Here is a 26,470-nt window from a genome sequence, read left to right as displayed (position 1 = left end):
TCCTCAAGACATCCAAAGCGTCTTCTGGCAACGGGTAGTTTGTCCATCGCTTTACTGACCTTCAGACCCAAATCCGGGGTGACCCATTCACGGAACAGCAGGTTGGTGACAGAAAGGTGAAAGGGAAATGACGGAGTTGGACCCCTCAGGCCGGGAGTTGGACTCCATCCGGGAGTCCTTCTGTGGGGTTTCAATGCCCAATTCCTCTAAAATCGCCAGAATAAGGGGACTCAGCTCGTCCCTTCGAAAAAGGTGGACCATCTTGAGATCACCCCCATCCACCACGTGAAGATTAGGACGGCACTCCTGATCATCCCTGAGATCTGCCCCTGGCGGGGGTTTGTCTCGGGGTCCCTGGTCCTCCGGATTGGACTCCTCTGAGGTAGCATCAGCTTGAGAATGAGATGCGCTGAACCTAAGGGGACGCTTACCCGGTGGACCTGACCCCTGCTCCAGGGGTCTCGACCATTTGGAAATATGGGTACCAGGAAGCGCCGTGGAATGAACCCCGCCCCCCTACCCCCCGGGCATCTTATGTGCTTTCCTCGTCTTATAGGCTTTATGCAGCAGTAGAATAAAATCCGAAGAGAAAAAGGATGAGGAGGAGTCTGAAGCCTCCTCAAGGCCGTCCTCCCCGGTGCCTGCTGCTCCTGTTTATTTTAAAGAGCCAGTCCTGAAAAACCTAGACTAACCCTAAACTTTCTACCTCAACTTCGTCATTTTTCCTCTCAACTAAACTACCAAAGACTGCAGGATTTTGCACCTCCACCATCTGCTGGAGACAGAAATATTGTCAGCCTGCAGGTGGCACCTCAGGACATAGGGCAGAGTCAGTCAAAGCTTTCTTTGTCTCCATCTGCTAGAGGGGAGGCAAAACCCAGGAGTCTGGATTGATCCAGGTATATACAGGGAAAAAGTATTTTCTCTCTCTGTGTATATTCTCTCACAGTAAACAAAGCCACAGAGTGTCAAAAGCAAGAAAGAGACACACGAAGGAGTTGCCACAGAGGGAGAAAGGGTCTTGCAAGAAGATCACAGGACAGGAGACAAGAAAGAGAAAACAGAGGGGAAAGAAAAGAGGACAGAGGAGGAGAGACTGGAAGAGAGGGAGGCAAACTGGAAAAGAGCAAACGAATAAAGAAAAAGGGAGAGCCTGTGGGAAGAAAGATTCAAAGGACAGACTGGGGAAATAAAGGCACCTTTTGAGAGGGGAGAACACCTTCAGCGATGTAGGGGAGCATAAGAGGAAAGCAAAAGCAGAAAAATAAAAGAACATAGCAGAAAAACTGAAACTGCAAAAAGTAACAAAAAGTATCCATAATCAAAGCCTGGAAAACCTATGCTCAAGTTGCCACAGGAAACTCATGCATTTGTATGGGGGGAGGAGCGGGAGTGGTTGCGCTTAGGTGAGTCTTAATTATAGCTCTTTTTCAAAAACATCTGTCATCAGCATGTGCTCAGCACACAAGCTCAGAGGGGCTGACCTGGGGAGGGTGCAGTAGGAGCTGGTGGAAGTCCCTCAGCCGTGGTTCAATCCCCTGCAAGATGCTGCTATTGACAGTGTAAGACCTTTCAAATCCCTGAGCAAACGAGTCCAGTAATGCCTCCACTCTGCAGAGGAGAGAAACAGTATGAGTTTTATGCAGGGGCAGAAGAATTTTAGCTTACCTTGTCAATACCCCATCTATAAAGCACTCTGCACAATGCAAATCCTACCTGTTAGCATGGTGAAACCACTGGCATTGACTTTTCACGGGTTTCTGCACTAGCCAGCTAGCACCATCTCCCTCTTATAAACACACTACTAAGCCACCCTGGACACAACATATGTCCCCAAAAGCTTACTCCCAATACAGTAATAACCCCAATTTCATGCTTTTTTTTTTTTTTAACATTTGGGGTTTTTTTCCTTTAAAAAGTGAATTAGTATAGAACGCAATGATGATTAACAAAAAGACTAGACAGGGTAAGCCAAAATTCCTCTTTTCCTAAATGATTCACAGTCTGCATGACAAGGACAATACAAAGGCAATACATTATCAGAAAGGAAATAGTACAGCTTGGACAATACTTCTTCCAAAGGATGAATCCGAAGATTTTTTTTTCCACTGAGGCCTTTGCTTTTTCCATGAATAATATAGAACGCGTTCTTCTACAATGTGTCGCTATAAAATCTAGAGTCTCTCTCAGTGTTGATGTGTGCCTTTCTGACAAAGAATCCATCTGGATACTGAGGTTTTTCATGCTGAAAAACTCTTTACTTGCACCAAAAGGAACAAACATTGTTTCGGTTTCCTAAACTGTTTTGTCATCCATAAAAGGTTACCAAATCTACAATACAGCACTGTCTCCAATCTAATGACCTTCCAATTTCCTGAGGAATCTCTCACGAGGGACTCTGCCAAATGACTTCTGAAAATCCAAAAATACTATTTCAACTGACTCACTTATCTCTGCATGTTTACATTTTCAAAAAATTATATTAAATTGGTACGTCAAGACTTCCCTTTACAAAAACCATGCAGACTCGCCTCCATTAAACCATGTCTACTTATGTGGTCCATAATTTTGTTTTTAAGAATAGCTTCTACCATTTTGTCTGGAAAGGTCAGGCTTATCAGTCTATAGTTTCCCGGATCACGCTTGGAGCCCTTTTTAAACATAGGCATCGCGCTGGCTACCCTTCAGTCTTCTGGTACCATTGCTGTTTTAAATGATAGCTTGCAAATCACCATAAACAGATCTAAAAGTTCCTTCAGAACTCTGGGATGAATCCATCTGGTCCTGTGATTTGCTATTCTTTAATCTGTCAATCTGATTTATTTCATCCTTCAATATCACAGTAATTTTGTTTAGCCACTCAGTCACCACCATCCGACTCCAGTGTGGGTATGACCCAGATATCCTCTTCCATAAGGAGAGGGGCAAATAATTAATTTAGTTTTTCAGCTGGTTTCTTGTCCTCCCTGACCTCATCTTTTACTCCTTGGGTCATCTAGCAGCCCAACCAACTTCCTTTCAGGCTTTTTTCTTTGAATATACTTCAAAACGTTTAACCAGTAGAGTATTCCTCCACTTCACTTCAAAATGCTTACGTTATTAATTTTTGCCTCTATGGCAAGCTTCTTCTCAAATTCTCTCTTAGCCTGTCTACTAATGTTTTGCATCTAACTTTATAGTACTTATACTCTTGCCTATTTTCTTCATTTGGGTAGGCTTTCCATTTTTTGAAAGATGAAATCTCACCAATGACTTGTACAGAAGAATTACAGGAGTCTCTGTGCACCTTAGTATTTCTCTGGCTCTAGCCACTGCCTTATCTCACCTTTTCTGCAATCTTGAGTTATCAGATAGGATCATCCTGAAATCTATTTGGTACATATCTGTATCAGTCATCATATGAAACAGAAGGCAGGGAGGCTCAAAAGGAATTTAAAAAATACATTTTTCCACCGCAAGGGTAGTGGACACCTGGGACAAATTTCCAGCAGGGATTAAAATAATGGCTGAATCCAAACATGACAGGACAGACATAAAGGACCTTGGGGTAGAGCAGGAGAAAGAGTTGTTTACCTGTAACAGGAGTTCTCCAAGGACAGCAGGATGTTAGTACTCACTCATAGATGACATCGGAAGGAGCCCAGTCCAAATCTCCAAGATTCTAGAACTTTCAAACATGCCCTACTAAGCATGTGCAGATGTGGTTATCACCCTGTCCCCTAGGCAGAGTCCCTAAGTCCATGATATAGTTCGACAATGGAGAAACCAACTCCTAGGGGAGGCTGGTAAGGACTAACATCCTGCTGTCCTCAGAGAACATCTGTTATAGGCAAGCAACTCTGCTTTCCCAGAGGACAAGCAGAATGGTAGTCCTTACACTTGGGTGATTTCCAATCTATAGGCTTTCCGAGCAGGACAAAGCACCAAACTGCACAGTGCTGAAAGCACCACCTTGCTCCCTTTTGCCTGTGAGGCAGTCGACCCCACAAAGGGGTCTAGGTGGGAAGAGTTGGGTTCTACAAAGATAAAACCATAGAAAAGACTGAGACACAAAACCCCAATGCATAGCAGAGGCATCTAAGGCAGGGGAGTGATGCGAATGCCAACGAGAAACTTACTTCACATCACGGAAAACATTACATGCAGCGTTTCGGATGAGTAAACCCTGACAATGACAGTAGGTCTAGAACCTCCTGGATACAGGAAAAAGTCTGAAGATGTAAACAAGAGAAGAACTCTTGGACAAAGATCACATAGTTTCCTTGGTGTTACAAGACAACCGAAAAACCAAGTGGGGCCAGAAAGGAACTGTGGGCCACTGGCATCTAAAGGACAGAATGCATCTGTAGAAGTGTGCCCATGTTTAACTGATAGGCACAATGGACAGAAAAACCCAAGGAATACTTGGAAGAATAATCAGCAACAGCAACAGGATCTATGACAGTCCTTATATGCCAAAGTATCAGACATAGCTGACCATGCAGGACAGCATCAAGAGTTTCAGGGGATGAAAGGCAATCCCTGAATGGAATCGCTAACCCTAACCTCTGAGCAGGGAGATAAGTTAGGCCTGAAGCTCACCCACATCCTGTCCTTCAGACTAATTCAGATGAGCAGGAAGGCACTTTGGGAAACCTAGTGAAGTGAGAAAAGCTAAAGGCAGTACTAGCCAGAACTTGGCGAAAAATATAGGGAAAAAGTGGTGTTATCTTTTCCTGCAGGTATACACTAAGATATCCACGAATGCTCTAGCTTTTCTTCCCTTCCCCTCCCCTCGACATTCCAGCTGGAAGTCGGAAGGAGCGAAGAACTCAAGGAGGCAGACCACTGGACCGCAGGGGTAAAAACAAGTGGCTAGGTTGTATAATCTCAACTCCACCGAGACAGAGCCCTTAAGCCTGCTTGGAACAGCTGAAACAGAGCGAATCCCCCAGGGAAGAAATCCAGAAACACTCCAAAAGACAGGAAGCCGGGGTGCCGCAAGTGCAAACCCCTGAAGAACAGGATTTCTTCACCGGCTTGGAAATCCTAAGGGTACCAGGGTAGGGTCAGTGTGATCACGGAACAGACTGTTCACCAACCTGGTTTTTGTATTAATACCTCAGCCATGATTACATAAACTTTCTCCAAGGACGCACGCGATCCAGTAAATGGAACAAGGGTTGCATGAACCAGGACTCTCCTGTCCACATATAGGATTATCCCTAAAATGGGGAAGAATAGCTTGCAGGCCACTGCAACTAAGAGTAGCGCCTCTGTTCCAGGCCTCATCTCCCAACTCCCTCAGCCAAGGACATGGCAATAGGTTGAAAGGCATACTTGCCAATTAGATGGACTAGAACCTTCCTCACTGACAATAGGGTCCTGCAGGCAAGAATGACTGATAGTAGTGGTCTTCCACGAAAAATGCCCATTGAGCTCAGTAGGTATCAAAGATGACTCCCGGAAGGGAGAAACCCCTAATCTTCACCGGGGAGCTTCCCCAAAGAGGAGACTCCTAGTATGATGAAGAGACTGAATCTGGAATGTCTACCTCGCGAAATAGGCTGTGCCTCAGGACGACTTAAGGAACGTGCTACTGCCCGACTGGCTCTCAGATCCCATGAGGAACATAGAGCGACTGCCAGTCAGAAGCAGTGCATCCTTTCTCTGGGAAATGGAGAATGAGGGACACTCACTAAACAATGCTGCACCCATGGCTCTGACGGCATATGACTGTGTCTTGAACAGTTCGACAGTAGATAGCACCATCCCCCGGTGCCTGCAGACATCAACCGCCTGATGGCACCGATACAGACCCCAGTGCCTGAGGCATCGATGGACTTGCGATACCGAGCATGCCAGGAGCACCTCCAGGCAGAGGCTCTGCAGCTCCAATACACTTCATTGGTGCCCGTAGGAACGGATAACTGCTGGGACCATCACAGTTCCCCTCAGCTCACCTATACGTTCACGGGCATCAATGCTGCAAGCTTGATGGCGTCCCTCTGCAGTGGCTATAGCTAACAATAACTTCAGTTGCAACCCTAGCACTCATTAGCACCAAATGGTGCACGAAGCCAGGCAGGGACTCTGATGCTTCCCAATCCAGAGGCTCAGGGCCCCCGAGAGCATGATGCCTGATAGCTATGATGGGACAGCACGATGCCCCTCGGTGTCCCATCTGGACACCGCAAAGGAGCCTCGAAGGCATCGGATCACTATGCCTGGATGCCTCTGTGTTCCAGGGTACTTGAGTTGATGGCAACTCCAGCACTTGACAGCACCAAGTTTGCCAAAACCCCTGTCACTGGAGGGCTTCAGTGGTGCTCGAGGGCTCTCAGGAGCCCCGGCAGTTGATGGCGTCAAGGGCAGCCACGCATGCACCTCAGTGGTGGCTCCGATGGCATTGAGGGGGACCACAACATTTGATGGTAGTCCTGGTCGCCGACACCAGAGGTCTGTGCTGCTACTCCACTACATCAAGGCCCAAGGTGCTCGATGATGCTAAGGTAGATGTCATTCCTCTGGTGCATCGATACACTACGGCACCCGCAGTCACCTTTGGTACAGAAGGCCCAATCAGCGCACTCAAAGCGTGGTACTTGCTGGCGCACGTGGCTCTTATGGGAGTCACGCACCTTGATGGTATCGAGGGCACCCTGGCACTTAGACGGCATCAAGGATGACCATGGTCTGAGGGACTCTGCCTAGGGGATAGGGTGATAACTACAGCTGCACATGCTCAGTAGGGCATGTTTGAAAGTTCTAGAATCTTTGAGATCAAAGTTCCGGACCAGGTTCCACCCAATGAGGTTACCCATGTGTGAGAACTAACATCCTGCTGCCCTCGGAGAAAACCATAGATCAGGTAAGGCCTGTGACATCACAACAGGCAGGCATAAATGGATAGACTAGGTAGACCAAGTAATCCTTATCTGCTATGTTTTCAAGACAAGGAAAATAAAAATAAAAATTTTCAGGAACACCATGAATGCAGATAGCATGAAGGATCATGAACAGAAAGACGACAGCAAGCAATTCTGTTAGCATTGCGCTAGTATGAAGAATGGGCAGAATTAGGAAACTCCTCCTAATTTATCTTTATTGAGAATTTATGACTTGCTTAAGCCAAGAAACTAGGTGATGTATTAAACTACATACACAATCAAGACCAAATAATTAACACTATGATTGCAGTAAAACAGGGTATCGAGGGCTGCAGCACTATTTTGTCATTAGGCTTTAGGAAAGAGGAAAATATTTATTTAACACTTTTCTATACCGACCTTCATGAATAAATTCATATCAAATCGGTTTACCTGTAACAAGGGGTATAACTTAGTCAACCATTTAACAAGAGGCGAAAGTTACATATAACAAGGAGGTAGTAACTTGGGTTTATGCGCTTATACATGGTAAACTACATAATATGCGCTTATACATGGTAAACTATTATTATAAAGAAAACAAAGTCTTGGAAAAAACACTGGTGCAGAATTAGATGAACAGGGAAAGTAAATGAAGTGAGAATAAGTATTACATTTATAAACCGCCTAACACTAAAAAGGCCTAAGCGGTGACAAAAACATATACAAGTTAAATCAAGAACAACATGCATTGCTAGCAGTATCATGTTATAAAATGCTACATTATCTCCTAAAGGACAGTGTGAGGGTACAAGGTAGAAAGGCAGTTCTGCTGATTCAAACAACACTAGCGTAGACTCAAGCAGTCATTTTTCTGAGGTGAACGAAATAAGAACCAGCACTAACTTGGTATTAGATCTGTGACTTGTCTGTAAAATGTTCAGAGATTCTTGGATACAAGGCTCCGTAGAAGCTTATTATTATTATTATTATTATTATTATTATTATTAATAAACATGAGCTTCAAAGAAATGGATGATCTTACCCTGACCTCCTGGTCTCTAACAAGGTTAACAAAATCTGGGTTCCATTCACTATACAGTTTTCTGTCCTCTCACCATCAAACATGTTCTTGAGGAGTTGCTCCACACACTCCTGTCTGTGAAACAAATACACAAAGCACAGTACTTATTGCAATGTGACTGCACAAAGCGGAAAAATACTGCTAAATTACTTATGCACATTAAGCATGCATCAGGCAGGGTCACAATTTAGCATCAGGTGGTCAAGTTCTCACTTTATATCCAAAAGGAAAACATTTTAGTTCAGGCACAGGGACATGAGCTCTCAACCACTGCTGACACTGCAGTGTACTTGCCCGGGATGAAACATGCCCAGCTTAGTTTGCTTCTAGCTAAACCTTTACCAGCTACTAATAACTAAAGGTATCATTACTGCTTTGGAAATAAATGTATACCCAACTTCCTTCCTGGAATACTCCACTCCTCCCCCAATCCCTCAGAACTAATGTCATCTCTGTGCATGTTACGCTGACTGTAGAGATTTCATGAGATTAAGTACCCTGGGACAGCTTCGAAAGCATAAAAACGAGACCTGGACAGAATGGCTTTTCAGCTCTGTACTCATAAGCATTGGAATGGGTGGGCCACCCAGGCCACCATGTGAACAACTTTGGGCCACGGGTCTCCCGCGATTCTGCCTCAGAATCTGGTCCTTGCTGTGCAATTAAGGTTCCAGCCGCAGGCGACCAGGGCCTGGGTTGAGTGGCAGCAGCAGTAGTGTTGTTGGTTGGTGCATTTTTCTCTCCCTACTGGCTGCTGATCCAGGCACACTAATCTATCAGCAGCAGTAGCTTCTTGAACCCATTCCCTTGCACATGGGCCAGCAAGTCAAGCTTATAGCCAAGTAGTTCAAAGCTATCAGTGCAACATTCCAGCCCCTCAGCAGGGGAAGGGGAACAGGAATAGATACAAGAGAGGTGTGTGTGTCTGTGTGTGTTGGGGGGAGGAGATGGTCTGTGTGTGTGTGTGTGATTGAAAGGGGAGTTACAGGAGGAGTGAGAGAGTGCATGAAAGGGACCTGGGGGTACTGGTGGATTGAGGAAATTGGAAGGAATGTGAAAGGAGTGAGGAAATCAGAGGGCGTGTGTATATATGAAGGAACTGGAATTGGGAGGACATGTATGAGTGGATCCACCTTCTTTCTCATCTCCTCCATGCCTCCTCTTCTTTCATCCCATTTCCAGTGGAGGAGTAGCTGAGAACCAGGGAAGCTATGATTCAAATCCCACTGCTTCTCCTTGTGACCTTGGACAAGTCGCTCACCCTCCATTGCATCAGGTATAAACTTATGGCCTGATTTACTAAGGCTTTTCTCCCATTCTATGTCTATGGGGAAAAAAGCTTAGTAAATGAAGCGCTTGGATTGTAAGCTTTCTGGGAACAGAGAAACACCTACAGTGTCTCTAATGTACTTTGTCTTAAGCTAACAAAGAAAAGGCACAGCTCCCCTATGAGGAAAGACTAAAGAGGTTAGGAGTGTTCAAGCTTGGAGAAGAGACGGCTGAGGGGGGATATGATAGAGGTGCTTAAAATTATGAGAGGTCTTGAAAGAGTAGATGTGAATCAGTTATTTACACTTTCGGATAATAGAAGGACTCCATGAAGTTAGCATGGGGCACATTTAAAACTAATCGGAGAAAGTTCTTTTTCACCGAGCGCACAATTAAACTCTGGAATTTGTTGCCAGGGGATGTGGTTAGTGCAGTTAGTATAGTTGTGTTTAAAAAAGGTTTGGATAAGTTCTTGGAGGAGAATGCCATTACCTGCTATTACAGGCCGATACAGAAAAACCCGTGGAAGAGCCGGCGAGTGCCCGCTCTCCTGGCCGCGCGATTCAGAAAGAAAAATATGCAAATGAGGGCCCGCAGTAAAAGGAGGCCCTAGGGACACTAGCACGTCCCTAGCGCCTCTTTTTTGACAGAAGCGGCGGCTGTCAGAGGGTTTGACAGCCGACACTTAATTTTACAGGTGTCAGTTCTCGAACCCGCTGACAGCCACGGGTTCAGAAAACGGATGCCGGCAAAATTGAGTGTCCGTCTTCCAACCCGCGGGCAGATTTAAAAATTTATTTTTTTTTTGGGGCATCTGACTTAATATCATTATGATATTAAGTCGGAGGGTGTACAGAAAAGCAGTTTTTTCTGCTTTTCTGTACACTTTCCTGATGCTGGCCGAAATCAACTCCTGCCTTTGGCAGGCGTTAATTTCTGAAAGTAAAATGTGCAGCTTGGCTGCAATTTTACTTTCTGTATCGTGTGGGAATAACTAATAGGCCCATCAACATGCATTTGCATGTTGCGGGCGCTATTAGTTTCGGGAGGGGGGGGGGGGGGAAGGGGGTTGCCCGCACATTTTCCACGCGCTATTACCCCTTACTGTATAAGGGGTAAAAATAGCGCGTTGAAAACACACGTCCAACCGGGGGTTAACAGTGCACTCGGCCTGAGCGCACTTTAGTGCATCGGCCCGTTAGAAAATAGCCACTGCTATTACTGGCATCAGTAGCATGGGATAGGCTTAGTTTTTGGGAACTTGCCAGGTTCTTATGGCCTGGATTGCCCACTTTTGGAAACAGGTTGCAGGGCTTGATGGACCCTTGGTCTGACCCAGTAAGGCATGTTCTTATGCATTAGCTAAAAAATCCCCTCTCCTCTCATTCCCAAATGCCCGCTCATTCTGCCTTTCCTCCCTGAGATTCCGTGCTTGTCTCCCTCTTCCGAGATCCCTTTATTTCTTCCCCTACCCCTATTCTTTATGCTGCTCCTCCCCCTTCCCAGCACTGATCACTAAAAACCCTGTATCGGTGCATGGGGTCAGAGGACGACAGGCGAGGGGCGGGGGGGGGGCAAGAGTTAGGGAACAGGTTGGCTGGTTTGTTCCCTCCCAACCACAAAGGTGTTCCACTGCCCTGTCACTATTTACATACTTGCATTTCTCCTCTGCTGGCCTCACTCAGCACTGTCTGAACAAACATCTCCTGTGTCTCTAGCAATCACTTCTCAGAGCAGGACCCGTCCCCAGACTTAAGCATTTCATCTTCTTCTCTCCCTCTCCAACAACAGACACTCAACATAGCCACTGGAAAGTAACCTCGATCTGGCTGAAGTTTCAAACCTCCACAACAACGTGTGAAATGACGAGCAAACACACTAAATATTAATCAATCCAGCAGGTGTGCTGCGACAAGGGAGAAAAGGTCCAAAAATAAGTTTCAAACAATCAATTAAATAGCAGAGAAACATTAATTCCAAGTGTTTCAATAAATATTTGACCATTAGTCCCCCAACACGGGACCGTGTTTCACTAGGGCTGCATCGGGAGGGACGAGTAACACAGAACATCATTGGCAATACACCATTGAAAGGAATCTCTGCAGAAACAAAAACACGAGGGTAAAAATAGGATAGGACCATAATCCGCATGGCCAAATTAGCAGAGGAGAATTGAATGAATAAAAATATAGAAAGTATACACACCCCATTTAATCATATAAACATTACAAAAGTATAGGAGGGTATATGAATAATGAAGAACTGAGTCAAAAGTTGAACTGTGTAAAGCAAATTGCTTTTGTAATGTTTATATGATTATTTTTGGACTTTTTCCACCTTGTCGCAACACACCTGCTGGATTGACGAAGTTTCAAACACACATGTTATGTGGCCTAATTGTAACCGAGAGCCAGTTCAGTTACTGGTAAGGCCTGGGACATGCCAGCTAGTGCAGTTAGAAGAAAATTATTCCTTACCTGCTAATTTTCGTTCCTGTAGTACATAGGATCAGTCCAGACCGTGGGTTATGTCCCCCGTCCAGCAGATGGAGTCAGAGCAAACTTCCGAGGGTGCTGACATAAGCAGGTGCACCCTCCAGGGATCCTCAGTATCGAGAATATCAAAGCCTAGCGAAAAACAACACTAGACAGAAAGTAGAATGGATCAAGCGCCAATCAAATTGTAACCACAGAACATATAACCAATGCAACTTGCAAGGAGAACTGTGAAGAACTAGGCAACCACAACAAAACATCAGAATGCAGGAGTTGGAGGGACAGGAGATAGAACGTACACGAGCAGGCGTCTGACCATTACTGAAGAAAAGAAACCCGGGTGGGCGTCTGGACTGATCCTATGTACTACAGGAACGAAAATTAGCAGGTAAGGAATAATTTTCTTTTCCCTGTACGTACTAGGATCAGTCCAGACCGTGGGATGTACCAAAGCTTCCCTAAACCGGGTGGGTCCCTGAAGACCCTGCTCGGAGGACCCTGTCCCCAAAGGAACCCGCCTCATCTACCGGCATTTGCAACCGGTAATGCTTCGAGAAGGTGTGTAGCGACTTCCATGTAGCCGCGCGACAGATTTCCTGAATTGGAACATGTTGAGACTCCGCCCGGGACATGGCCAGGGCACGCAACGAATGAGCCCAGACCCCCTCCGGGGGAGCCTTCCCGGCGCCTATGTAGGCCGAGGACACCGCTTCCTTGAGCCACCTTGCGATGGTAGTCCTAGACGCTTGCAGTCCCCTCTTGTTCCCGGACCAAAGCACAAAGAGATGGTCGGACGTCCGGAACTCATTGGTCACTTCCAGGTAGCGCAGCAGAGAGCGCTTCACGTCGAGGCGCCGGAGGGCCTGGGGCGCATCTGCCGGGAAGGCCGGCAGTTCCACCCACTGGTTCAAGTGGAAGGAGGACACCACCTTAGGTAGGAACGAAGGAACCGTTCGAATGGAAACTCCCGAGTCCGTGAAGCGTAGGAACGGTTCCCGGCACGAGAGCGCCTGAAGCTCGGAGATGCGCCTTGCCGAGGCTATGGCCACCAGGAACACCGTCTTAAGGGTGACGTCCTTAAGGGAGGCCTGTCGCAGCGGTTCGTAGGGAGCCTTACCAAGGATCCGGAGCACCAAGTTGAGATTCCAGGAGGGATAGGGATGTCGCACCGGCGGCCGCAGGTGCTTGACTCCTTTGAGGAAGCGCGAGACGTCCGGGTGAGACGAAGGATTTGGATTTCCCGTGGTACGAGCCAGGGAGGCTAGAGCAGAGACTTGCACACGCAGGGAGTTGTAGGAGAGACCCTTCTCCAAGCCCTCCTGGAGGAAGGCCAGGACCTGACGGAGCGAAGGCGCCGTTGCGGAGGCTCCATGTCCAGCACACCAGACCTCAAACACCTTCCAGACCTGTACATAGGCGACTGAAGTGGAGGTCTTACGTGCCTTGAGAAGAGTGTCTACCACGGTTACTGCGTATCCCTTGCGCAGGAGACTCTGCCTTTCAAAAGCCAGGCCGCGAGACAAAAGTGTTCCGCCTGGTCCGAAAATACCGGACCCTGATGGAGTAGCCGCGGAAGGTGTGACAATCACAGAGGTCCGTCCACTACCAGGTTGAGCAGGTCCGCAAACCACGGGCGCCGCGGCCATTCCGGCGCCACCAGAATGACCTGCCCTGGATGATCCTCTATCCTTCGCACCACCTTGCCCACCAGAGGCCACGGCGGGAAGACGTACAGCCGAACATGAGGAGGCCAGGGTAGCACCAGGGCGTCCACTCCTTCCGCCCCGTGATCTCTCCTCCGACTGTAGAACCGCGGAGCCTTTGCGTTGCCCGACGTTGCCATGAGGTCCATGGCGGGAGCTCCCCAGCGCCGAGTGATGAGTGACATTGCCTCGTTGGAGAGAGCCCATTCCCCCGGGTCCAACGTCTGCCGACTCAGGTAGTCCGCCTGAATATTGTCCACGCCTGCGATGTGGGAGGCCGCCAGGCGGTCGAGGAACCGCTCTGCCCAGGCCATGAGACGGGCCGCTTCGAGGGCCACCCCCGGGCTCTTGGTGCCTCCCTGTCGGTTGATGTAGGCTACCGTGGTCGCATTGTCCGAGAGAACCCGGACCGCACGTTGCCGGATGAGAGGCAGGAATTGAATGAGCGCCAGACGGACTGCTCTGGTCTCCAGGCGGTTGATCGACCAGGACGCCTGTTCCTGTGTCCACTGCCCCTGAGCTGAGCTTCTGAGACACACGGCCCCCCAGCCGGTCAAACTGGCATCGGTTGTGACCACAATCCATTCCGGCGACTCCAGGGGACAGCCCTGCGCCAGGTTCTTGGGGTCTAGCCACCACCGAAGACTGAGTCTGGCCGCCGGCGGCAGAGGTAGTATCGCCTGATAGTCCTGCGAGACCGGTTTCCACCGCGAGAGTAGCGCCCTCTGTAGGGGCCTCAGGTGTGCAAAGGCCCAAGGTACCAGGTTGATTGCGAAGGCCATCGAGCCCAGGATCTGCAGGTAATCCCTCGCTATTGGGACCTGGAGAGCAGCAAAATGGAGGATTTGCTCCCTCAGCGCCTGGGCCTTGTCCGGCCGCAAGAAGACTTTGCCTTGAGCGGTGTCGAAGCGTGCTCCGAGAAAGTCCAGCTGCCGAGACGGAAGGAGACTGCTCTTGCCGAAGTTGACTACCCAGCCTAGAGACTGCAGAAATCCGACCACCCGGTCGACCGCCTGCTGCCCCTGAGAGAGGGACTTCGCTCGGATGAGCCAATCGTCCAGGTAAGGATGTACTAGAATGCCCTCTCGCCGGAGCGCAGCCGCCACCACCACCATGATCTTGGTGAACGTCCTGGGTGCCGTCGCCAACCCGAAGGGGAGGGCCTGGAACTGGAAGTGTTGTCCCAGTATCTTGAAGCGGAGGAGCCTGTGATGGTCCGGACGTATCGGAATGTGTAAGTAGGCTTCCGTCAGATCCAGGGAAGCTAGGAACTCCCCCGGATGAACGGCCGCTATTACCGAGCGGAGGGTTTCCATGCGAAACAGGGGTATCCAGAGGACCTTGTTGATTTCCTTGAGATCTAAAATGGGACGAAAGGATCCATCCTTCTTGGGCACCACGAAGTAGATGGAATAATGACCCGAGCCCACCTCTCCGGAGGGGACGGGAGAGATGGCCCCCAGGGCTAGGAGCCGGTCCAGCGTGCTTTGTACTCCCAGGCGTTTGTGACTTGCCCCGCAGGGCGAGAAGACGAATCTGTCTTTGGGGCGATGCCGCAAATCCAACGCGTAGCCGTGCCTTAGAATATCCAGGACCCATTGATCCGTGGTGATGTTGGCCCACTCCTCGTAAAACCCGGCTAGTCGTCCTCCGATCCTCGGGAGGGGGAAGTGGGCCGGCCTGACATCATTGGTTGGACTTGCCGGAAGCTCCCTGCGCCGAAGAATCCCTTGGTGGTCTGCGGCCACGAAAGGACCGGGTCCAAGACTGAGACCTGTTCGAGGGGTTTCTCGGACCCTGGGGCTTGGCGCTCCGAAATCGCCGTTGAGAGCGGGACCGATTCCTGGAGAAGGAATTGGGCGGACGATATGACCTCTGGCGGTCCTCGGGCAACCTATGTACGGAGTTTTCCCCCAGGGAATTAATGATCTGGTCAAGATCCTCGCCGAAAAGGAACTTCCCCTTAAAGGGTAGAGAGCCTAGGCTGGACTTGGACGAGGCGTCCGCCGCCCAATTCCGAAGCCACAGCAGTCGCCTGGCGGAAACAGCCGAAACCATGGTCCTCGCCAGGACCCGCAGCAAGTCGTGGAGAGCATCGGCCCCGTAGGCAATGACGGCTTCCAGCCTGTCCGCTTGCGCCGCTTCCTCAGATGGCAATTGCTGTGAAGTAAGGAGCTGCTGCACCCACCGTAGCCCCGCACGCTGGGTGAGTGAACCACAAATAGCTGCGCGGACCCCCAGCGCAGAGACCTCGAAGATCTTCTTGAGGCAGACTTCTAACTTCCTGTCTTGGACATCGCGGAGGGCCGTTCCCCCTGTAACGGGAATCGTGGTCCTCTTGGTGACGGCAGAGACTGCCGAGTCGACCTTGGGTACTTTAAGCAGGTCCAAGAAGTCTCCGGGGAGAGGGTAAAGCTTGTCCATGGCTCTGCCCACTCTGAGCGACGCCTCCGGCGTGTCCCATTCCCGTACCAAAAGGTGTAGGAAAGACTCATGAATCGGGGACGTAGGCCCGCCAGGACAGGGTCCCCTTTGGAGCTTGCTGAGGCTACGGAGGGAGCCGGAGGCCCAGGCGGTTCGACGGGCGGGTCGAGATCCAATTCCTGGAGGACGTGTGGGATGAGGTCAGACAGCTCCTCCTTTCGGAAGATCCGGAGCACCCGTGGGTCGTCACACTCCAGGTGCGCTGCCAGGAGCGAATCCTCATCAGCCGAAGCCGGGTCACTCCCAGGGTCCTGCGGTGGGGTCGCTCCGCTGGGTGGAAGAGCCAGGAGCGTCTTCTGTCCGCCCCCCAAGGGCGCTGGATTGGCCCCCCCACCCCCACCAGCCGGGGCATCTTCGCGGGCGTGGGGTTCGCTTGACCACCGCCGGGCGACCCCCCCCGCCGGCTGCAGGCTCTGGCGGTACGCCTGGTGCATTAGGAGAACAAAATCCGCCGTAAACCCCCCTGCCGGTGGAGGGACGGCGAGGGCGAGGTCCGTGGAGGGGCCCGAAGCGATGGGGGGGGAGGATGAGGCTCGAATCGGCCTCAAGCGCGGCGAAAACCCATGCTGTGACTCCTCAGCTTCCGAGTCAGCAGCGCTCTCTAGCTCTAAGATGGCCGCCGCTCCCGCCAAAGAAGGGGGCGGGGCCTTTCCCCTCAAGCCGCGGCGCTCTGAGCCTGACGGCGAAAAAGGCGGGGAAGCCGGTCCGGACTCCCCCCCGGGGAGAGCGACGCCGGAGGAGACATCCCGCGATCCGCCCTGCCCCGGGTCGGCGCCGGTAGCCCCCTGAAATCGCTGCATGGCGTCCGGTCGGGAGGGAGAACCCCTTCAGCGACCGCCCCTGGGGCCCGATCCGGGGAAACCGCGCCGCGGGAGGAGCGGGCTCGTCCGCCCAGGCTCAACTCCGCGAACCCTCCCCTCAGGAGCAGCAGGGGAATGGGACTTCCCTGCTGCCGTGGCCCCGGGGAATGAACACGTCGCAGGGCCGAGGGGGAGGGGTGCGAATCGCGGCGCTCCAAACAGGGGAGAGGCTGGCTCCACCAGCGTGCCCCTGAGCCGTCCGACGGCGAAGCTGTGAAAGGAAAATAACAGCAACAGAAACTTACCGCCGGAGAGAGGAGGAAAAAACAGAAGAACAAAGGGCAGACAAATGAGAAATTAGTCCTGCTGGCAAGCTAACCAGGGCTGCAAGACCCGGGCAGGGGCTCAGAGAGACTCCCTGAGGAGAAGAGAAAATATATATATATTTTTTTTTTTTTTAAACTCTATTTAATAATTTAGAACCCAGGCCTGCTTGATCCTGTCCTGAGAAGAAAAAGATAGAAATAGTGGGGCAGAAGCCACCAACTGGGGAAGCAAAGGTTCCCCCACTCGCATCTGCTGGAGTCAGAGAGATACTGAGGATACCTGGAGGGTGCACCTGCTTATATGTCAGCACCCTCGGAAGTTTGCTCTGACTCCATCTGCTGGACGGGGGACATAACCCACGGTCTGGACTGATCCTAGTACGTACAGGGAATGAGAGATAATTATTTATTATTTATTTGAGGTTCTTTATATACCGACATTCGTTTAGTAACATCATGTCGGTGTACATTCAACAAAACTTTAGCAGCAGCGCTGGAGGATCCATGCAATACAGCCCCTCCCCATTGAGGGTGCTGGGATGGACAGTCCCCTCCTGTGATGTTACATAGCAGCTTTCTATAGACAGCTTGTGGCGGGGGAGGAGGGGGGGGGGCAGTATAGTTTGCTGTTTTGGAGGAAGGTTGGAGACTTTTTCCCTTGGTTGATTTCTGGCCCACCTAGAGGCCTGGGCTCCATCCTGCCTGGGACCCTTTTGGACGGGTCGAAGACTCCACTGCTGTATCCCTCTCCACTAGTGCACAATGGTTGTCCTGGGACTAGTTTTGGGGATTTTGGTCTTTGCTTGGCAGGAGCCTCACAAGACACCTGGGGCCTTTCCTGGATTCAGGGCACAGGGAAGCCCAGGGATAGGGAAGATCTGCCCATCTGAAGTGGTGACCCACTACAACTCCAGTGGTAGTATTTTTGGGGGATAAGAACAATTTTGGTTAGCTGCCCAGGAGGAAGATTTTTGCCCTCTTTCCTGCCTGGAGCGAAAAGCAGCCCAAGTTGCTGATTGGAAAAGGATTCCTCACAACTGGGATCCCCACAGGAAAAAGAACGAAGAAAAGATGTGTTAACTGTGAGGAAGAATCTAATTACACCATTCAGGACACCCATTTGATTTTTTTCACCCTGGAGAGAAAGAGGTTTGGACTCTCTGTCTAAGGACAGGATTTTGGTCATCATTGGAAGGGATTTCCTGACCATTTTAGGGTTACCTTGCCCACTGGGGCCTCCACTTCACCTAATCCAGGCTCCCTTGCCTGAAAACAAGACTAAATAAACGGAGATTTGTTTAATTGTGCCATTTCATCTGCCTATTGAACTCCAAGTGACTCTAGCATGGTTATTGGGCACACAGCGAGTACGTGTATCCCTCTCCCAAGGGATTCAGACTGAGAAACAAAGGTCGTGAGGCCCTTCTCCCAGGGACAACACAAAGAGAGAAGTCACTATCATTTGGGCCCTGAAAGTTAACTCTTCCCCCCACCCCATAAAAAGGATCCACATCCTGGGGAAAGAGTCTGCAAGAAGAGTTAGTCAGGTGTCCCTGCCCCAAAGAATTACAAACAAGTTTATGGCCCCCATCGAAGTGCAGCCTGCCTCGCGAGATGGGGTTACACAGTCATCATCGGCAAAGTGTACATCATCACTCCTCTTTCTCTACTGCCAACCACTTCCTGTTATGAACCACAGACTTACGATTCCAGTGCAGTGAGGAGAGGGTCAGGCTCAGGAACCTCTTGTAGCTGGTTGCTCTGGTCACGGCTCACTCTGATAACATCACACAGAGTCTGAGAAGCATTGGATTGCCTCTATAAAAAAAAAAAAAAAATATTAACAGGGAATTAACTATTTATTTATTTTAGCTTAATATTTAGAAGCATTGATATTTTGCCTTTTCTTAAAGGTAGGCCCAAAGTGGATTACATAAAATAAGGCACGGAGTACATATATAATGGATACATACAGACATGAGCAGACTAAGTAAACAGGTAAGAAGCAGGGTACATTAGGTAGGAATAAGGAAGTAGGGGCACTGGCTAGAAGCTGCACAAAATTAGTTACAGACGGGCCGATTCAGTAAAGTCCGCAGGAGAGCGGGCGAACTCCCGCTCTCCCGGCGTGCGCACAGGCCACTCGCCTGAGAGCGCAATTCAGTATTTAAATGAGGCTCAGTGGTAGAAACAGGCAAAAGGGGGCGCTAGGGACACTAGCACCCCCTAGTGCCTCCTTTTTGCCCGGAGCGGCGGCTGTCAGCGGGTTTGACAGCCAACGCTCAATTTTGCCAACGTCGGTTCTCGAGCCCGCTGACAGCCACGGACTCGGAAACTGGACGCCAGTAGCTTTTCCATTGCTCCTTTTTTTTTATGAACATTTACTTGAACAGCAATCTTTCCTGTCCCACGCCAATATGGCCCTGATTAGACTCACCCCTAAAAAAAGGTAAAGACCCTCTTCAGCCAAGTTCATATAGGCCAATATCACTGTTGAACTTTGATGTTAAATTACTTGCTAAAATCTATGCGGATCCCTTGCCCTGTGTTATACCCGAGTTGGTGGGGGATCACCAGGTGGGTTTTGTGCAGGGGCAGGCACCCTGTGTTTAATGTGAGATGGGCGTTAACCTCTATGGCGTAGAGCACCTCTCGCATGATGCCTTCTTTACTGATCAGTTTCAACTCTTTGATCGAGTAGCTTGGGATTATCTTTTCTTTGTCTTGGAGAAGTTTGGGTTCCGCAGCGCATGGATGCAGGGGGTCCACTTACTTTTCTCAGCAACCAATGCTCAAATTTTAATAAATGGCTCTCTAACCTCTGAATTTTCACTATAGCACGGTATGCAGCAAGGTTGCCCCTGGTCACTTTTTATTTAAATTAATCGCTGGAACCGTTATTGAGGGCTATCTAACAAAATGCGGATATATCTGGTATCTCGGTCAGTGCCACCACATTTAAAGTTGCGGCTTTTGCGGATGATCTGCTGGTGCATATTAGCAATCCCATGAACTCACTGCCCGCTCTGATGGAGAAATTTGCGCTATTTGGCTCCTTTACGGACTTTAAATTAAACGTGAGCAAATCTGAAGCGATGGCCTCGCCGGTGCATTATCAGGTGGATAGGGAAAAGGAAATTCCTCTTAAATGGGCCAGGGACTCCTTTCGTTATTTGGGGGTAAGACTATCTACATCTTTAGCCAAGATTTATGACAAATGTCCTCCCCCTTTTAAAATCTCTAAAGAACAAGTGCTTGGCCTGGAAGGATTTACCTTTTTCGGTGCCTGGCAAGATGAAATTTAAAATGCTTATTATCTCGCAAACTGTTCCCCTGAGACTTCAGATGAGGGATGTTAAGTTAATTTATGCTATCTTGCCTTGCTTTGTTTGGAGGGGGAAGAGGGCTTGGGTTTCTATAGAAAATTTGATAGGACCTTGTCGCCAGGGGGCTTTGGGGATACCGGATTTAGAGGAGTATAATATGGTCTGCTTGTTGAGACATGTTAAGGACTGGGTGTTTAATTAGTCACATTTTACCCTATTGGTGCTAGAGAAGGAGCTGATTAGGCCTCTTGACCCTCTGTATGTGCTTCATACGCATTTGGCTCATTTACCTCTGTCTATACGTTGCAATTTTTCTTTAATTGCCTTACGTAAGGCGTGGAAATACCTTTGCTACAAGTTGGGATAGAGTTCGAAAGTCTCAGTCTATTTACCTAAACAGGGTAATTTGGATTTTACGACTGGCATACAGGTCTCTACCTTTTCTCAGTGGGCTTTGCAGGAGGCGGTTTCTCTGTCCGATGTGGTAGATGCCCACGGTATCATGGAGACGTATGCAGAGTTACAAATGCGCTTTGCTCTATCTCCTACTTCCTTTCTTGCATATTTACAACTTTGTCACTATGTTTTTTCCCTGCTGAAAGCCCACCTTGGTGGTATTTTTGTGGAACAGCTTGAGGATTTTTTTCAAGTGGATAAACGTAACAGGTTGGGCATAGCATGTATTCATAAATCCTTAGTTTGGCTCAAGCCTGAGGTTTCTTGTGTTCAATTACATGCTAAAAGGAAGACAGAACTACCAGATTTAAACGACTTCCATTTCCTCCACACTATAAAGCACATCCCTGAGTTGACGGAAGACACTACTCTGCGGGAGATACAATACAAACTCTTGTGGAGAGAGGGGGTGCTCTTGAGCAGCGATCAAGATGGCTGCTTGACCTAGCTGCTCTCCAAGATCCTTTTCTGATTTCTACCCTATGCCCTATAATTTGTCACGACCAACTTTGACCTCCTTACTATTAGTGCCTGGTAATGTCAGGGATGAAGTTGGGCAAGATAGAAGCCGCTTTCACAGCGGCTGCTGGCATGAAACGTGCGAAGCAAGATCTCCCGACATTGGAGAAGGTGATGCATACAAAATCAACGGTGTCGGCTGAGCTCATGCTTATGGAGCTCCAGCAGCTCAAGGAAATGATACAGGTCAATATAGATGCGATGTCTGTGATCCAGCTGGATTTGTCTGCGACGTCCCAGAAAATGTTCACATTTCAAGTGCAGCTTGATGATATCGAATCCTAAACAGCGTCATTGCTGTTAGCAACCAGCCCGCTCCCTCAACTTACCCAAAAAGTGGAATGCTTACAGAGGGACATGGAGTACCTGACTAACCAGAATCGCTGGAACAATGTTTGGTTTTGCGGCATTCCTGAAGGATCAGAGGGGTCTTATCTGATAAGCTTTCTAACAACTATGGTCCCAGCCTGCTTTGGCTCTCCTTTGATTTGCCCTTCCAAATTGAGAAGGCGTACTGGATACCATCTAGGCCGCTGAAATCTTCTAGATTTCCCAAACTGATAATTTTTAAAGGTACTCGGATACCCGCAAGCTCTGGCGATCCTTTCAGCGGCATGCTATCAATCGCCAGTTATATATCAAGGGAACTCTCTTCTTTTCATTCCGGATTTGGCCAAATCTACAGTGGTGAAGCGCAAGGCCTTTTTGGCCCTACGTCCCTGTCTACAATTGTTGGGGGCCTGTTATGGCCTCCTTTACCCTGAGCGAATGAAAGTGACTTGCCACAACCAGACCAGATCCTTTGACATGCCAGAAGATCTTGCTTTGTTTCTTACCTCTTTGGAGACTATGCAATACATGGTGACATGAATATATGGTCTTTGCCTATGATCTATACTACCTCATTTTTTCTGCTGGGAGCATCATTTTTATTTTTTCAATAATTATCTTGATGTGCCAGCTTAATTCTTTGCTGATGCGGACTGCAATGTAACAGACAGTTTTGATAGTGGTCGAAGTTCCTTTTTGGATTTGATGGTCTTTTTATGCACTATGCGATTTTTTTGTGTTTTTCTTCTATAGGCGAAGCCTCATTTTCTGCTTTCAGCTGGCTCTTGTTTAGCTACTGGCCCTGCCCTGAGGCTCATTTTATACATGTTGCCAATCATTTGGCTAAGGATACTCTTTTCGCACTCTCTCTGTGTTTATTCTTCTTTTTTTGTTATGTTCCTCACCAGGGCTGTTTTCCCACTGTTATTTTGTCATTGTTCTTTCCTCATGTCCATTTATCTCTGCATGTTGTGCTTCCTATGTCTCCATGTCTTCTTATGGCTACTATTGCTTCTTCCTTGCAGATAATTTCCTTCAATGTTAATGGCCTTTCACACCCTATCAAAAGGAAACAGATTAACATTTGCAGCCCTTGCATGCTGATGTGGCTCTGCTCCAGGAGACTCACCTATCTTCTGTAGAATCCCTTAAGTTGAAACAAGCTTGGGTGGGTGAGGCATTCTTTAGTCCCGCACAACATTTGAAGAAAGGAGTGGCCATTTTATTTCACAAAAGGTTGGGGGTTCATGTCACTCATCATATGGCAGATCCTGAGGGTCGCTGGGTATCCATGCAAGCAATGCTAGGGACTGATTCTTTTGTATCTTTATGTGCCCAATACTGATGACCCTGATTTTTTTCATGCAATCTTTGCTCAGGTTTTGGGAATGGGATCCTCTAAATTGATAATAGATTACTTTAATCAGATCTCCTTTTAGACAATCTTCTGTCAGAATATCTTACACCAAAACAGATAAGGTCCTAGTCAATTTCATTGATACTTCTGGTATGGTGGACCCATGGAGATTATTATACCCCACTGATAAAAATTAAACTTTTTTCTCCCCTCCTCATTCCACGTATCCCTGTATTGATTATTTTTTGGCATCTGGGTCCCTGGTTTCCCAAGTTTAATCTGTTGCCATTCATCCTATTTTGGTTTCTGACCACGCAGCAATCTCCCTTAGTATCACACTGACATCCCCATCTGCAGAAGATCACTTATGGAAGTTCAATTTGGCCTTGCTGGCTGATCCCTCATTCACTTATTTCCTCTGTGACAAAATTGCTGAATGTTTCCTCTCCGATACTATGGGCTGCCTTTAAAGCTACTATCAGAGGTGAGATAATAAGCTACAGTAACTGATCTAGGAAAGAGCAGTGTGTAGCCCTTTCCTCTTTACAGACAAAGGTGGCTAAATTGGAGAATGATCATATTTCTCGATCCACTCCTACTACATGTTATAAATATAATAAGCTTTAAAGTTCTCATGTTGGCAAATTTCTATTCACTCAGCATGCCCAGTATTATGCGGAAAACATTAAGTGTGGTCACTTGTTAGCCACCTACCTTAAAAAGAAAAAGGATAAAATGCATATTCAAGCAATTAAATCTCCCTCTGGTGATGTTTTACTCTCTGACACTGATATTTTACATGCTTTTTGTTATTTTTATAATGATTTTTATCAGTCTGGATCTTCTCCTCTCCCACAGATTAACCAGTTTCTTTCACAGTTCTCTCATCCCTCCCTTACTGAAGAACAACGGATGCTCCCGGATGGCCCTACTACTACTATGGAAAATGCTACGGCATTGTCAACTCTGAAGAGAAGGGAAGATTCCTGGCCCTGACGGTTTCACTGTGGATTTCTATGGGGCCTTTCAAAAACAATGTGTGCTTCAATTGCTTGACTTTTTCTCTAATTTAGTGTCTAATCCCTCATCTAATTCTTTTTTTCACAGATGCCTTCATAGTGGTGCTTCCAAAGCCAGGTAGGGATCCCCAGTTAGTATCCAACTATAGACCTATCTCTCTTTTAAATGCGGATGTGGATTATAAACTGCCAAAACTTTGGCTTTCAGTATGTCGGGATTTTATGCGGCATCTTGTTCACCCTGACCAATCTGGATTTATTAAACACCAACTAATTTCTAATAATGCACGCCTTTTTCTTCACATTCAAGAAGCGGACAAATCCCCATGTTATCATTTTAATAAACAGTCAAATATAAAAAAGGAGAAAGTTGAATGATGAACTATCCCAATGAAAGGCCTCTAATATAGTTGATTCAAATCTGCATTATATATGTGAAAAGGTATTTCGTATACCAAACAAGGGGATGGATGCTCGTACTTTGAGAAGGAAAGGGTTATGAATATTAGTGGGTAGAATGTTTCATTTAAGGGGGTAATTTCCAAATAGCCCACAGAGCTGCACAGAATGTGGATACTTTTACAATGTGTACTTGCAGCTAATTTTCAAGAAGAAACTCCCAGACCAGCCAATTTACCAAACAAATGGCTTTGAAAAGTGCCCTCATTGTGACCAAGTTGAAAAAAGATCTGAAAAGTTTTATTTTAATTAAAGGGAATTTGAACCAAATTGTCTATAAACGCTATGAGAGACTCATTTTAATTTCCTCACATCATGGGATAGGATGCAGAGTCCTATTATGGATTGAGAACTGCTTAAAAGATAAAGACAGTGAGTCACGTGATGTGTTGAGCTAGAGCAGATGTGTTTCCCTGAGCTCTGTGTACCATCCATCTTTCATCCAAATGTTGCAAAGCCATCCTTGCACCAACAGACTCAACATTCAACCTACTTTACGATCTTATGTCAATTGACAAATACATGTACAAATCTCTGAAATCCATGGTCCTAAAAAGTGGAAAAAAGGAGAAACAAACCTGAGGCCAACACAGGAAAAGATGCCTGCTGAAGGAGGAAATCTACAAGAGGTCTCTCTGCTTCCCAGATCTCTCTGGAGGCCCTTACCAAGAAAGTCACAGCTGCAGTGGTTGCTGCTTTAGACGGTAAATTTACTAACCTCTCATCACAATTAACAGCGCTCCAGAACTAACTAGAAGAAATATACCCACGGCTGGATATCGTAGAAGGTAGGATCAATACTACTCTGGAAGATGATGCTAACTCCATAGCCAGGCAAATTTCTACTCTAGAAAAGTTTGAGATGGAACTAAGCAGGATTTCTCGTAGTTGACGAAAAATCCTAGCGAAATCAGAGTGTGTAAGGTAAGATGTAGAGACGACAGAGCAGTTTGCTGAGTGGAAGCCCTGATCAACCGATTGTCTAGATAGGGGTAGATGTGAACACCTTGAGTCCTGAGGATAGCTGCTACTACTATGAGGCACTTGGTGAAGACACGTGGTGCAGATGCCAGGCCGAATGGTAGCACTCGGTACTGATAGTGCTTGGGGCCTAACAGAAATCTCAGAAATTTACGATGAGGTGGAGTTATCGCAATGTGTGTGTACGCATCCTGGAGATCTACAGAGCAGAGCCAGTCTCCTCTTTGCAGAAGAGGAAGAAGGGAACCCAAGGTTACCATCTTGAGCTTTTCTCGGTGGAAGTACTTGTTGAGGGCACGTAGGTCCAGAATTGGACGAACGCTACTGGATTTTTTGGGATTAGAAAGTACTGGGAATAGAATCCTAGGCCTTTTTGGGAGTAGGGCACTGGCTCTATTGTTCTGGACTGGAATAGGAGGGAGACCTCCTGTTCCAGGAGTGGTGAGTGGTCCGACGTTCCCCACATCAGCAGAGGTGGGGAGTCCGGTGGGATGGAGAGAAAGTTCAGGTGATAACCCTGAGAGATTATGGCAGGACCTACTGGTCTGAGGCGATTGTGTGCCACCTGTTGTGGAAATGGCACAATCGACCTCCCACTGGTATCTGAGGCAGTGGAAGCTGGCTGCTGCTCTCTATGCAGGAGTCAAAAACTGGAAGCAGGGCTCGGCTGAGGAGCTGCTTGCGGCTTTTGTTTTCGAGGTTGACGAGACTGGGCCTTTTGGAAAGATCTCGTGGAACGAGTTCTAGAAGGTGGATAGGACTTCTTTGGATGGAAGAATGACTTTTTAGTATCCTTCCTGAATGGCTGTTTGGAAGAATACGCAGAAGGCATCAGAGAGAGTTGGCGAAGGGTCTCATGATGCTCCTTGAGTTCTGCCACCATCCATTGAATCTATTCACCAAACAGATGGTCTCCTATGCAGGGCAGATCAGACAATCTGTCTTGTACTTCAGGGCGCAAGTCCGAAGACTTAAGCCAGGCCCATCTTCTTGCAGAAATAGCAGCTGCAGATA

The 26,470-nt window shown here is 48.1% G+C and overlaps 1 protein-coding gene across 5 annotated transcripts in view; it reads right to left on the bottom strand.

Annotated features, from left to right (window-relative positions):
• PPP6R2 (protein phosphatase 6 regulatory subunit 2) overlaps positions 1 to 26,470 on the bottom strand; it is a 399,948-nt gene that overhangs the window by 182,775 nt on the left and 190,703 nt on the right. For all 5 annotated transcript variants that reach the window (XM_029615590.1, XM_029615589.1, XM_029615591.1 and 2 more), the window contains exons 7-9: positions 18,715 to 18,827; positions 7,894 to 8,007; positions 1,485 to 1,611 (exon numbers count right to left, since the gene is read on the bottom strand). In XM_029615590.1, coding sequence (XP_029471450.1) covers positions 1,485 to 1,611; positions 7,894 to 8,007; positions 18,715 to 18,827 — 354 coding nt within the window. The remainder of the gene's footprint in view (positions 1 to 1,484; positions 1,612 to 7,893; positions 8,008 to 18,714; positions 18,828 to 26,470) is intronic.

This window comes from Rhinatrema bivittatum, chromosome 9 (assembly GCF_901001135.1).
Source record: "Rhinatrema bivittatum chromosome 9, aRhiBiv1.1, whole genome shotgun sequence".
In the NCBI taxonomy this organism is placed as follows: domain Eukaryota; kingdom Metazoa; phylum Chordata; class Amphibia; order Gymnophiona; family Rhinatrematidae; genus Rhinatrema; species Rhinatrema bivittatum.
Note: the sequence above shows the minus strand (reverse complement) of the source record. Positions and strands in the feature narration are given on the sequence as shown.